This window comes from Belonocnema kinseyi, chromosome 2 (assembly GCF_010883055.1).
Source record: "Belonocnema kinseyi isolate 2016_QV_RU_SX_M_011 chromosome 2, B_treatae_v1, whole genome shotgun sequence".
Classification (NCBI taxonomy): Eukaryota; Metazoa; Arthropoda; class Insecta; order Hymenoptera; family Cynipidae; genus Belonocnema; species Belonocnema kinseyi.
The window spans coordinates 36,017,833-36,030,293 of NC_046658.1; the positions used below are offsets into that span (position 1 = coordinate 36,017,833).

Genomic DNA, 12,461 nt, shown 5'->3' on the forward strand with positions numbered 1-12,461 from the left:
GTAATTTTAAGAAAATGAAAAAAAAGTTGATGAAAATCGGTTAACATTTCGAGAAATTAAGCACATCTTTAAGTACATGCAAAATTACAAGAACTGTCAACTAACATTGAAGATATTAACCGATTTTCATCAACTTTCTTTTTATTTGTTTAAAATCAGATTAGGAAATTGATTCAACTAATTAAAATTTAATTTATTAACATTTTAACACATATTGATTTTTCTCAACCGGCTCTAATTCTCTCGCGTGAAGCATGAAACCTCCCGCATGACCGACAGTCAAGTATCCCCCTTGGGTTCTAGTAGAGGGAAAAAAATGGTAGGGTGGCGGCCCTGCCTCTCCCTGAAAACTGCAAAAAAAAGTTTAGGAATCGCTGCTTTATAGGATCCCCTACATCAGCGATTCCCAAACTTTTTATGCACTTTCTGGGGAGCGGCAGGGGCCCCACCCTCAAATTTTTTCACAATACTGGAACCCAAGTGAGACACTGGACGCTAGTCGTTCGTGCTCGGTTGCTTGCTTCGCTGACCTTTTCGTTGTTAGAGAATTAGAGCCGGTTGAGAAAAATGAAAAGTTGGTTAAATATTAATCAATAGAATTTTAATAAGTTCCGTTAGATTTGTTAGATTATCAAATAAACAGTAATAAAGGTAGAAGAAGATCGGATAATAACTTCAAGAGTTATCGCACTTTTGTTGCATTCATAAGATTTGTAAATATTTCATTTATTAGTTCGGATATTAACCGATTTTCAAAAACTTTGTTTTCATTTTCTTTAACTTATATTACGAAATTCATTGAGCCAATTAAAATTTAATTGAGCTAAGTCTTTATAATTTCAGTTATTGCAAGTTCATAACAATGAAAGGGTCATTCGTGGTAGGTACACAAAAGTCAAGGAAAGTAGCCTTCTGGTCGCAGCGGGGAGCCTGCCTCGGGGCCTGCCTAGCTGCCCGGCCCGAGGTGGCATCCCCCTGCCGGCGGCAGCCTCATCGGCCGGCGGCACTAGTTTGGGAATCGCTGCCCTACATGTTCAATCGTCGCCACGTACGACGTATACACGTTCCTGAAAGGGTTTCCTCGTCCCCTGCATGTTCCTGTATAGATTTGTATACAGGTTCGTGTCTTAATTTCGTATGCTGAGCCTGCAACATTTTTTTACTAGATTTGGTCCTGGTTCTAGATAAGGAACACGTACAGGAAGAGTTATGAGATCCCGTACAGAGTTTTCCAGAAGGGCTCCGTGAATATTGATTATATTTTTTATTTTAACTTATTAATAGGTAATGGATACATCCCCACGACATGCTTACGCGAAATCCTGAGAGAACTTGATGATCAACTTACTGATGAAGAACTGGACATCATGATCGAGGAAATTGATTCTGATGGCTCTGGAACAGTAGATTTTGATGGTAAGTTTAAGTAAATAATTGAAGCCTTGGCAGAGATAACGTTGTATCAACAAAAATATGTTTTGCTGGAATCTTTGCTCAAATCGGGAACATATATTTTTAACATTTTTAATTCCCTTTTCTAAATTACAGCTGAAAAAATGCTTCAAAAATATTGTATATTCCAATTTATTTTGCTCGTAGAAACGTTGTTATTTGCCCTAACGAAAGTTTCGGGTAGGAATTGAATCCGAATGATTCCGAAATCTGCATCTGAAGCAACCCAAATCAATCCGAAACCATCCAACAAAATTCTACATTTCATTCGATTGATATATATATTGAATTTTCAATCCGAATGAATCTGAATGAATCCGAGTCCGGAGTAAATTGGATTCATTCAGATTATAAATCGCTTCAGGTCAATCCGAGTTCAGATTCATTCGGATTTAAAGTTTTGTTCGGATTGATTTGGATTGAATCTTATTAAGTCGGATTAATTTTTAACCGATTTCGATCGAACGAAATGTAAAACTTGATTCGGATTGGTTCGGATACAGATTTCGAAATGATCCCGATTGTTTCATAATGAATTCCTATCCGAAACTTTCGCCCGGGTAATTATTGCAATCAAAATATATAATATCAATATCAAATTTAAATTACTGTGTATCAATCAAATATCATTTTTGGTTAATCTCCCAGCAGAAAAGAAGGTATTATTGAATTGCATTGAATTGAATAGGCTAAGGGCTAAGGCACCCCACAAATTCCGCATTGCGACCATGACGCATTGGACTAGTGTGTTTATGCGTGTAAATTCGACAAGACGGTATTTCAATTTTGAACCTTTCTGTACGTACAAATACGGTGCTATAATTTGAAGTCAGCAAATTCATCTCAATGCTATAGTACACAAACACTTTAAAAATGGTCAATGCGTCACTTTGCAATGCACCTGAATCATGTTTTCTAATTCTTTGAAACGAATTCAGACGCTTAGATGCGAATTGAGACAGTGCTAATTGAATGCGCGTGAATTCATCTAAATGCGTGAACCAGCGATCTCTCGCATACCAGTCTGCAGTGCTCTCATTCAGCTACGGGACTTGAAACTTTTGCACCATATTTCTACGTGCGGAAAGATTCGAAATTGAAATACCGTTTTCTCGAATTTACACGCATTGACACACTGGTCTAATGCGTCATTTTCACAAAACGGTATCTACGAGGTGTCTTAATCTTTCCAATTTAATTCGTATAAATACTTTCTTTTTTTCTGGGCACGCATTCAATTCGCGCTGTCTCAAATCATTTAAATGCGTTTCATTTCGTGTAAAAGAATAAAAAAACTGAATTTACGCGCATCCAAAACTGTTAACTCGCCCCAATCCGTATCCATTATTTCTTCTTTGCTGGGCTGCTTTGTCAAATCTAACGTAAAATGGATTTGATCTTTCTGAGATTGATCAGCAGAAAAAGTACAACTCTGAGCGAAACACGTTTATTTATATACCTACTATAATCTGGAGCCATCTCGTTTCCGCGCGCTACTTTAACACGGGAGCGTAAAGATTCGGCTTGATGTATCATTTTATTGTTTTGCAATTACCATAACCAAATTATTCTAAAAAAAAAACTAATGAATATTATGAGGACATAAAAAACAGTTCTGTATTTATAAAGTGCATGAAAAGCTATTATAAAAGATAAATGCTTCTACAATCTTAAATATAACACTCTGCTCTCTAATTTTGATTAAGGGACCCATTTCTTAGTGAGTCCAATTCTCAGCAAGAAAATTTCAGGGAATTACCATAACAAATATATCAGAATATTAATATTAGCTCATTTCGGAGAAATCGTAAATTCTCATTATATGAATAAAAATCAAATAATACAAATACAATTCAATGTTTTTGGCCAGAATTATCCGACCGGCTTACAGATCGCAATAGCAAATCGTCAATCATTCAAAACTCGGGGTAGGAAATGTTCAAAACTCGAGGTAGAACATGTGAGTAAATAATATTCCATGTCTGCCGAGTGTTGTATGAATTTTACGAAAACTTCTCGTGTTACAAGTTCAATATCAAGGACTTGGCACTCCTCGATCTTCTAACTTCTTCCTACGGCTGATGATATCCACCCACTATAACAAAATGTTTAAAAGATCATGACATTTTTTATTTATTGCTTTCATATCCGCATTGAGTCAACGTGGATGTCACTCGTTGTGACTGATTAATCCAATCTTAAGCCAGTGCTTCGATTCGATTTAATTTATCATTCTGTACAAAGATTAAATAAATGAAAGTTTGTTCGTATATTTGTGCTGGAAGCTTCGAAAGTTTAGAAAATCAAAATATGCATATTTTTAATCTTTTATAACTTTCTTCAAAATTACACAAATTTGATTAAAAAATTATCTCAAATTATTACTAGTATCACACAGAAAAGTCTTGTTTTTGTTACAACTTAAATTAAGCCCGCTATTAGACTTACGGCAACATTTAGGCTTTTTTTTCTTAAAAGTAGACCACGATTATCTTAATTCAAATTTGTTTGTGTCGCCTCGCTTTTCTTATTGTAAAAAATGCAAGGAGTCTAGGAAACGATTTTAATAGAATGAAGGTTCAATTTGTGAAGTCCCCGTATTTAACATTATTAAAAACTCTCAAATTGACATATTTCCGAGTTTTGAAAGGAGCCGTTCAAAAACTCCGCAGCACCTGTAGGGAAAGGTGGAGGAGGATCACATCTAATTTTAAAGCTACATACGTCACGCAGGGAGCGAGGACTCAATGTTGTAAAAAAAGCGTTATGTATTTTTTGAATGACTCCAAACCTGAAAATACTAGACAAGTTTCAAAATTAAAAGTTTTAAAATTCGAAAGCTCCACAGAAAGGAAAACAAATAAATAAAAGGAATTAAGGCATTTTCTTCAATTGGGGCAAACTTCTTTCATTTTAATGGCATTTTTTCTGTTTTCATGCAGAAAAATTGTAAGAAATTTTGGAAAACTTGTTTTATTGTTCAAAGCTTTTTTCGTGGATGTTTATATTTTTCAAAAAATTAACATCGTTTCTACGTGAAATTATCTGGCGTTGCTTCTCTTCCAAATTTTTTTTCTTAACACTCAAGAAATTCTTTAAGGATATCGGTCTGAAACTTTGGGAAATGTATCAGAAGTCCATGAACTACGTTTATGTATTGCATTTGAGTAGGAATTTCGTTAAACATTGTTTTCAAATAAATTAAAACTAGGGCCATTTTCTGGCATATTTTCTTTGTCCCTTGACATTTTTTGAACCTAAGAATTTTGTTAGGTTTATGTAAAATATCGGCCTCAAACTTCGAGAAATGCAAGGGCTGAGAATCAATTACGTCTATGTATGTTTTCTTGCATCTCGCAGATATTTCAAATATAAAAAAGTTTAAAGATTAAAAAAATTTCAAGTTTACAAAGAAAATGTGTCAAAACATGGTCCCAGTTTTAATTTCTTTAAAAATAATTTTTAGCGTAATTCCATCTCAAATTGTGTCTTCTGATGCATTTTCCAAAGTTTTAGTCCAATATTTTATTTATAAAAAAGTTCTTAAGTTCAAAAAACTATTCAGCAAACTGATAAAGTGAGGTTGGTAACATAGGTATTTGAGTGTGTCACATTCCCTTGACAATGAAAGTCTCAATCAAGTTTTTTATATTTCAGAATTCATGGAGATGATGACTGGAGAATAAATGCTTGAAAGGTCAGACCGCGTGAAGACCAACTTGTGCACCAGCCACATTACTTTGAATTACTTGTCTGCATGTTTTCAACGATTCAGTGTATTCGTCTGCAAGACATGAAATATCGCCAACAGTCAGAGAGAAAGACAAACCACCTTAAATATTCTTCCAATGCGATAACGCGACATCCTTTGGACGTAAATCCGATCATCCCTTTGGCTCCACTTACTAATAAATAGAATTTTTACTACATAAGTCACGTTACACTCCGTTCTTACAAAGAGCCTATTGAATTTTTCATGGTCAGTATTCATTATTGTTAATAAAATTCGCCAAAAAAGAGACTTTGCATTTTTTCAATTCCAAATGAAATAATATTTTTAGTTAATTTATTTTTTAAATTATATTAAAATTAAATCAAACATGAAATTTATTAAATTATTAAATTTCATACGTTTTTATTTATTTAACATCTAATAATTATAATCGCAATTATTTGAGACTCCTCTATAATTGAGAATAGTCACAAACATAACAGAGTTATCGGTATTAGAGATATCGATAAAAAAATATAGCCGCTAATGTTAGACTAGTTTCGAGCAATAATCCCGTATTCGAGCGAAATCAATTTTGTGCTCTGCCAATTCTTTCTGTCTGAAGAAGCGTTTTGCTTGGTCATGGCACCCAATTAGAGTGTATTTCAATATCATCACTTGGCTTGGAATCAAAAGATTCACTCAAAACGAGAGTATAATAGGTATTTTCTTTACGAATATAATTTACTAAAATCTAATTCTAATCGTATGACTTAGAATTCTATTCCGGTGTACATAAATTAAAGACTAGATTACAAGTCCGCGACTCTCATTCGCCGGGCTGCAAATCCTTTTCTTTTTACTACACTTATTCTTATAATATATCTTTTTCAATATTTACGATTACCTTGCATAAATTAACATTACCTTTAAAATACTTAAGGTCAGCTTTTGCATATTTAAGATCATCATTAATACTCTTAGTTGGACCAGTACAATTATACCTATCGAAGATTTCAGCGTAGAGGTCCGAAAACATAGTGGAATGAATTGAACTTTTCTATGTACAATAATTTAATTATCCTAAGACTTAAGGTATTTTTTCTCAAAAGTATAAGAACGTTAAGGGCATGTACAGAGCGCCAGGTGACCAATTACATGATTTATATTCGATCGCTTAAAAATTTTTTTAATTTATACATTTTGCTCAAATTCTTAGGAACAGTTCAAAATATATAAGGTCACGTCTGTCTGGTAAATTTGAGTTTTTATTTTGTTTAAATAGTGCAATTTTATTAATTTTTAATTTGAAATGAAACTGAGAACAGGGCTTTAGAGCCCTAGTTCAAAAAGCATGAATAAAATTGCATTATTTAAATAAAATTACAATTAAAATGGGTCAAAGAAACGTGTACTTATATATTTTGAACCATTTCCCAAAGGGAAGAAACAAAAAAAAGGAAATTCTTTTAGACTTTGAATGAAGCATTTTCGGCACATATACTTGAAGGGGTTTTAAACGAGAGTTTGCAGATCGTCTTCGTCTTCCACCTTAACAGAGGAAGATGACAGCAAATGTCACATTTGAAATAAGTGCGGAAATTCATTGCTAATATCTCGCACCAACTGTTGGTCTTCTTGGCTCTCGGTGGACTCCTCGCAAAATATTCTGCAAATCGGAAATCAGTGAGGCGATTTATCTACATGACTGGGGTTTGCATGCAGCTACGTGGTGGTATTAACCTTGTGAAACTTTTTAGTACATCCTCGGAACGATGCCGGTGTTCGCTGTAGCTGGATGTCCGCAAAACACGTCTACACAGTTCCAAATATTGTCTTCGCTGAAAATTTATAAAGGAAGTTAAAATGAAAGCATCTTCAAGAGAAATTCTGTGTTATTTAATGCTTATAAGTAGCTGGAAAATGTTCAATAAAAATCGCGTAAAAATATTAGTGTTTCGGATAAAATGATTTAAAATGCAAAAATACACTGAATTTCGATTTATTAATTCAAAACTATAAATCATGGCACTAAACAAGGGTTAGTAAGGTTAGTAAGGATAGTAAGGGTGGTCACACCGACTTACAATTTTAATTTTGATTTACATTTCGCGGCCTCAACATTCTTCTTTTGTATTCCTAATGTCGTAATACCAATCTGCTTTTCGAGGACGCAGATTCTCTCTACTGATCTTTGGTAAAATTCGGTTTGGATTCGCAAGTCCGTTAGCTTTCTCGGGAACGAGCCACTGCATTTGAAAAGGCAGAGATCTGCTGCTCATTCAATAATAGGTTGCAGCAAAAATTTTCTGAAAGACTTCATCTTTCGGTATTGTGAATCATTAGCACATGTTCCGTATCCGCATTTTTTTATACAAACAGCCGTGTGTATGTCGCCATCGGCACGTTAGGCTTTCCAACGATAAACATCAACGCAACCTTGATTCTCGCGTAAATTGACGCAAACCAAATTTCTGGAGAAACCTCTGCAGTTTTTGGAAACTCCAATTTCGCAGACGCTTCCAATTCGAGAATTCCATGTAACACGGCTGTCTTGGAAACTCAGGGTCCAGTGACCTTCACGGATACTCTTCTGGATGATTTATCTAAATCAGGTAAAGGGTTTTAACAGTTCTGGGTCAAAACTGAGTAGACCCGACCTATTGGACTGGGATCGCTAATAGATACAGGTTCTACCTTTGGAGACCCCTGCTTTAGACAGTAACGAAATCGTAACAGATTCTCATTTGCTGAGTAACTACAGTCATAAGTATTCTGTCGGAAAGTACTTATGAACAGTAGCCAATCAGTTACTTCGCCGCTAAATAAAGGAAGATCCTTACCTGAAGCTTGTCTCGCGATGTGTCTATCCAATTTTTCCGTCGACCCTGCTTCAATTTCTGGATTCGTAGAGTATGATGTTTTAATTCGCTTATCTGTCATTATTTGTTGCCACTCGATCTGCGACCCTTATTTGTCGCTTCCCGCGGCTCCTCTCGTACAACTTTCCTTGAAATCCACGAACGGGCCTTCGACTCCACGATCGTTTATCTTCACTGCTTTTTCCTCATTTCTTTTTCAGCTTGTATTCTCACAAGCTCTTTTTTTTCGTTCAAGCTGTAATCGGGCTTCTTCTTCTTCGAACCACTGATGTCCCTCAACTTGACGGAGTTGAATTTCTCTGCGCTTTCTCTCTCGCGCGCTGATACTTGACCGCTTTGATTTTTCGGTTCCATATTTTGAGAAACGTATGGTTGAGTGAGAAATGACGTGCTAAAAATCATTTGCTGCCGTCTCCTCTCGCTTCCTGTAACCCGCTTTTGTCTTGGTGGTGTCTCTAGCGCCAGACTGTGGTCGAGATACAAAACGAGTGAGCGACAGTGCCAACTTTTTCCTGTTTCCTTTGCAGTTTTCTTTTATTTTTCCATAATTTTCACTAAAAACTTTCACTGGTAATCCACACCAAAATATTCACTTTGAATAAAAACACTCACAAACAGTTCATTAACTAAACTAAATTAATTTATTTACTTATATACCAAAGTAGGATCCACCGTAAAAGGTACCGGATATCAAATGACCATTTGTTATTTAATGCGCATAAGTAGCTAAAACATGCTTAACAAAAATCGCGTAAACAAATTAGTGTTTCGGGCAAAATGACTTAAAATGCACAAATAAACTAAATGAATATTTATTATTGACAACCAATCAATTATGGAACTGAACAAAGATTAATAACAAAACTGGTTAAATGAAAATAAATGAAATAACAAGCTCATCGGAAAATTCCATCATTTTCCGTTGGACCTTCTCAATGCTAGCCCGTGAAGAGTGTTCGACGACTTACAATGTTAATTTTAATTTAAATTTATGCGTCCTGAACATTTTGTTTTTGCAAGGGAATTTTTCTACCACTTACTTTTGAATTAACAAAAATATCGTGTAAAACCCCATATTTTAACAAGTTTACTATTTTTTTATCTTTATTCTTGACAATAAAATTAGAAATTTTAATACATGTTTTGTAACCCTGCCGATGAAAAGGCACTGAAACGGCACTGCCGCTCGTTTAAAGCTGCTCATATTCCGGTTTTAAGTACCAGCAGAAGTTTCTTTTGTCTTTGAGAAGGTTAGAAATTCAGAATCTACGGTTTTCGATTATTTTAGACATCTAACTTGTTTTTTAGATCTTTAAAATTGGATTGAATATAACGTATCCCGTAAATGAAATGAGATACGCCAAAACAGACAACATTTTTGAATTCAACTCCAAAAGTGTATATTAGAATTAGTATATAGTTTATAATTATAAATTATGTATAATGAGAATATTAATAAACTAAACAAAAGTATTAATAATTTGAAGAAAAATTTAAAAAGGAAGTCGGGGTGGTGACGGCCAACTACTGTGATACAAAAGGACTATTATATGACCGTCGCATCACTCTCAAAAGGAACCAAACCTCTTACACTACCTCTACAGACGAAAGCATTCAAATCGATCCTGCATATAGCCTGAAACCCCTAAAAAGGCGTTATTAGCCGTTTTTAAAAATTGCAGAGCTAAACCATGACGTGATATAAAATTCGCTAATATCCGAAATTAAAGGCGAAAATAAGCCCTTTCAAATGAGCCGTATACCAAATTAATCGCATGCGCCCTTAGAGCGGGGGGTGTGTTTTTGGCTAAGGGTGGAGGAAGAAAATGAAGACAGAAAGGATTTTAACATACGAGTACTTACACCCACGACCAGGCATAATAAAATGTGCAGTGCTTTTAAAGGTTCTAAGGGTCGCTGATTACGAATATGCATTTAGGTTTAAGGGTCAACGACCCTAAAAACTCCCGAGTAACAAGTTTCAAGCGAATACGATCCAATTTTGAAAAAAAGGTGCACCATATTGGATCCGTCATTTTGAATTTTTATAACCTAACTGCATACTCGTAATCAGCGACCCTTAAAACCTTTAAAAGCACTGCGCATTCTATTGTTTGGGCGTGGGTGTAAGTATGTTAAAATCCTTTCTGTCTTCATTTTCTTCCTCCACCCCTAAAAAAAACACCCCCCGCTATAAGGGCGCATGCGATTATTTTAACATAGAGATCATATGAAAGGGCTTGTTTCAGCCTTTGAATTCTGATATTAGCACGTCCTGGTTCAGCTCTAAACTTTTTCAACAATGGCTAAAAACGCCGTTTTTAGGGTGTCAACCCCTATTTTCTCAAAAACGTGACGTGATGGGAAGTTTTTGAACCCAGATTCGTGCTCAGCACGAAAAATCCATTCGGAAACACTAGGTGCCATCTTATTCGCATCAAAAAATTAAAATTTGTAGGACAGTGTTAATAAGACTTTTGCTCAATTTATGAATTTTCCCATGATACATATTTTTAATTATAAACTACATACAGTGAAACCCTTCAATAGCCCTCCCTTCTATTTCCCTTCCAATAATTGACGCCACGCCACAGGTATGTTTAACAGGAGCTGTGCGGTGTGCGCGGGGTCTACGGTTTCCACTCAGCGAGCACTCAGGCATGAACAAACAAAAGCGGAGCGAACTATGGTATAGTGAGTTAGTTCCCACCCATCGTCAGCCTCACAATCGGCGCTATAGAAGAGTTTTACTGCACTAATATACTATTTTGGAGTTAAATTCAAAAATGTTCTCTGTTTTGGCGTATCTCATTCCATTTACGGAATACGTTATATTCATTCCAATTTTAAATATCTAAAATAAGTTAGATATATGAAATAATCGAAACCCGTAGATTTTGAATTTCTAACCTTCTCAGAGATAATTTAAAAATTTTACAAATATGTTTTTTTTTTATTTTCAATCCCTTTCAGCTGAATTAAAGTAGCTTTAAACGACCCTCACAGCAATAGAATATACCGGGATGTCCCATTTGTTCCCAGTTATCTCCCAGGTTGTCTCAGGGATAACCTGTAGGATATCCTGCAAGGTGGAAATTGGGATATCCCCAGGTAATCCAGGGTATCCCTGGAACGTTTCCGGGATATTCAAGGATATAGAAAATCAATTGAAAAGGGAAAGTGCCCATGGTTGAGACGATCCTTGGTTGGGACAGCGGGGATAAATGTTATAGAAAAATTACTGAAGTTTTCTTTTATTATAAGGCATAAATGGCTAAAGTAAAATTTTTATTCTTATTTTACTCCTAGATATGAACGGAAATCACTTTAGACCTATCAAAAGTAAAATTGTATGGTATCTTTCCAGTGCATTTTCATTATTTTATCGAAATATTTTTGAGAAATAAAAAATATCTGCCTGTAGGAAATTTAATAAATTTGTTGTTGCGGATGAAAGACTAAGAGAGTTAGTCAAAGATACAAGGGTCATAAGGGGTTCTGAATGCAACACTGATCATTACCTTCTGATCTCCAAAATTAACTTAGATCGGGCACGGAGAAATAAGAGAAAAAAGAAAACAAAACAAACGCGAATAAAATTTGAGAACCTACAGAAGCCGGATGTACGAATAGATTTCCAAAACAATATCATCGAAAACATAGATAGGGCAACATGGGCGGAGCTGATAAAAGACAAAGATATAGAGGGCGCATGTAGAATGTTACGGGAAATCATTGTTAGGTGTGCGATCGAAGTTTGTGGTACCGCGGTTGTAGGAAGAATGTCTGGCGATGCGTGGTGGAATGATGGAATTCAGGCTGCCCAAAATGCAAAGACAGAAGCGTACAGGAAAACTTTGAACATCACAGGTCTTAGCGATGAGGAAATAAGTAGAAGTATAAATGATTACAGGCACAAAAAGAGAATACTCAAACGATTAATTAAGGGAAGTAAAGATAAAATTAGAGCAGAAGAAGAGAAGTAAATACAAAACGACTTTGAAGGAAGCAAGAAACTGCTTTATAAAAAAATGAAGGGAAACAAAATGCAGAATTTGTCAACATGAGAAATAGTAATGGGGAAATGCTATATGATGCAGACGGGTCACTAGAGGCTTTCAGAGACTATTTCAGTGGATAATCCGGAGATGAAGCTATTGGACACCGCAACTACGATGTTGAACACGATGCGTTAGAAAATTCAATTGAGAAAGTCTGTGTCACTGAGGTCAGGAATATTATTAACAACTTGAAAAATGGTAAGGCTGCCGGCGTGGACAGTATTAACGTTGAAATGCTTAAACACGGTGGCCAGTACATACCACATACAGTCTGTCAAGTTAAAGCGTGGGTGGCTTTACTCGCAGTCGGTAAGGTGTATCGACATGATTTTGGTGTCAAAATATTAAGAAGAG

At 35.4% G+C, this 12,461-nt stretch overlaps 2 protein-coding genes across 3 annotated transcripts in view; one reads left to right on the plus strand and one right to left on the minus strand.

Moving 5' to 3' along the window:
* Nucleotides 1–5,471, plus strand: part of LOC117168186 (troponin C, isoallergen Bla g 6.0301) — an 18,831-nt gene extending 13,360 nt beyond the window's left edge. For both annotated transcript variants that reach the window (XM_033353644.1, XM_033353643.1), the window contains exons 5-6: nt 1,285–1,416; nt 5,110–5,471. In XM_033353644.1, the coding sequence (XP_033209535.1) occupies nt 1,285–1,416; nt 5,110–5,138 (161 nt within the window). In that variant the 3' untranslated portion in view covers nt 5,139–5,471. The remainder of the gene's footprint in view (nt 1–1,284; nt 1,417–5,109) is intronic.
* An 87-nt stretch (nt 5,472–5,558) lies between these two features.
* Nucleotides 5,559–12,461, minus strand: part of LOC117168187 — a 63,194-nt gene continuing 56,291 nt past the window's right edge. The window contains exons 19-20 of the mRNA XM_033353646.1: nt 6,908–7,005; nt 5,559–6,833 (exon numbers count right to left, since the gene is read on the minus strand). Coding sequence (XP_033209537.1) covers nt 6,743–6,833; nt 6,908–7,005 — 189 coding nt within the window. The 3' untranslated portion in view covers nt 5,559–6,742. The remainder of the gene's footprint in view (nt 6,834–6,907; nt 7,006–12,461) is intronic.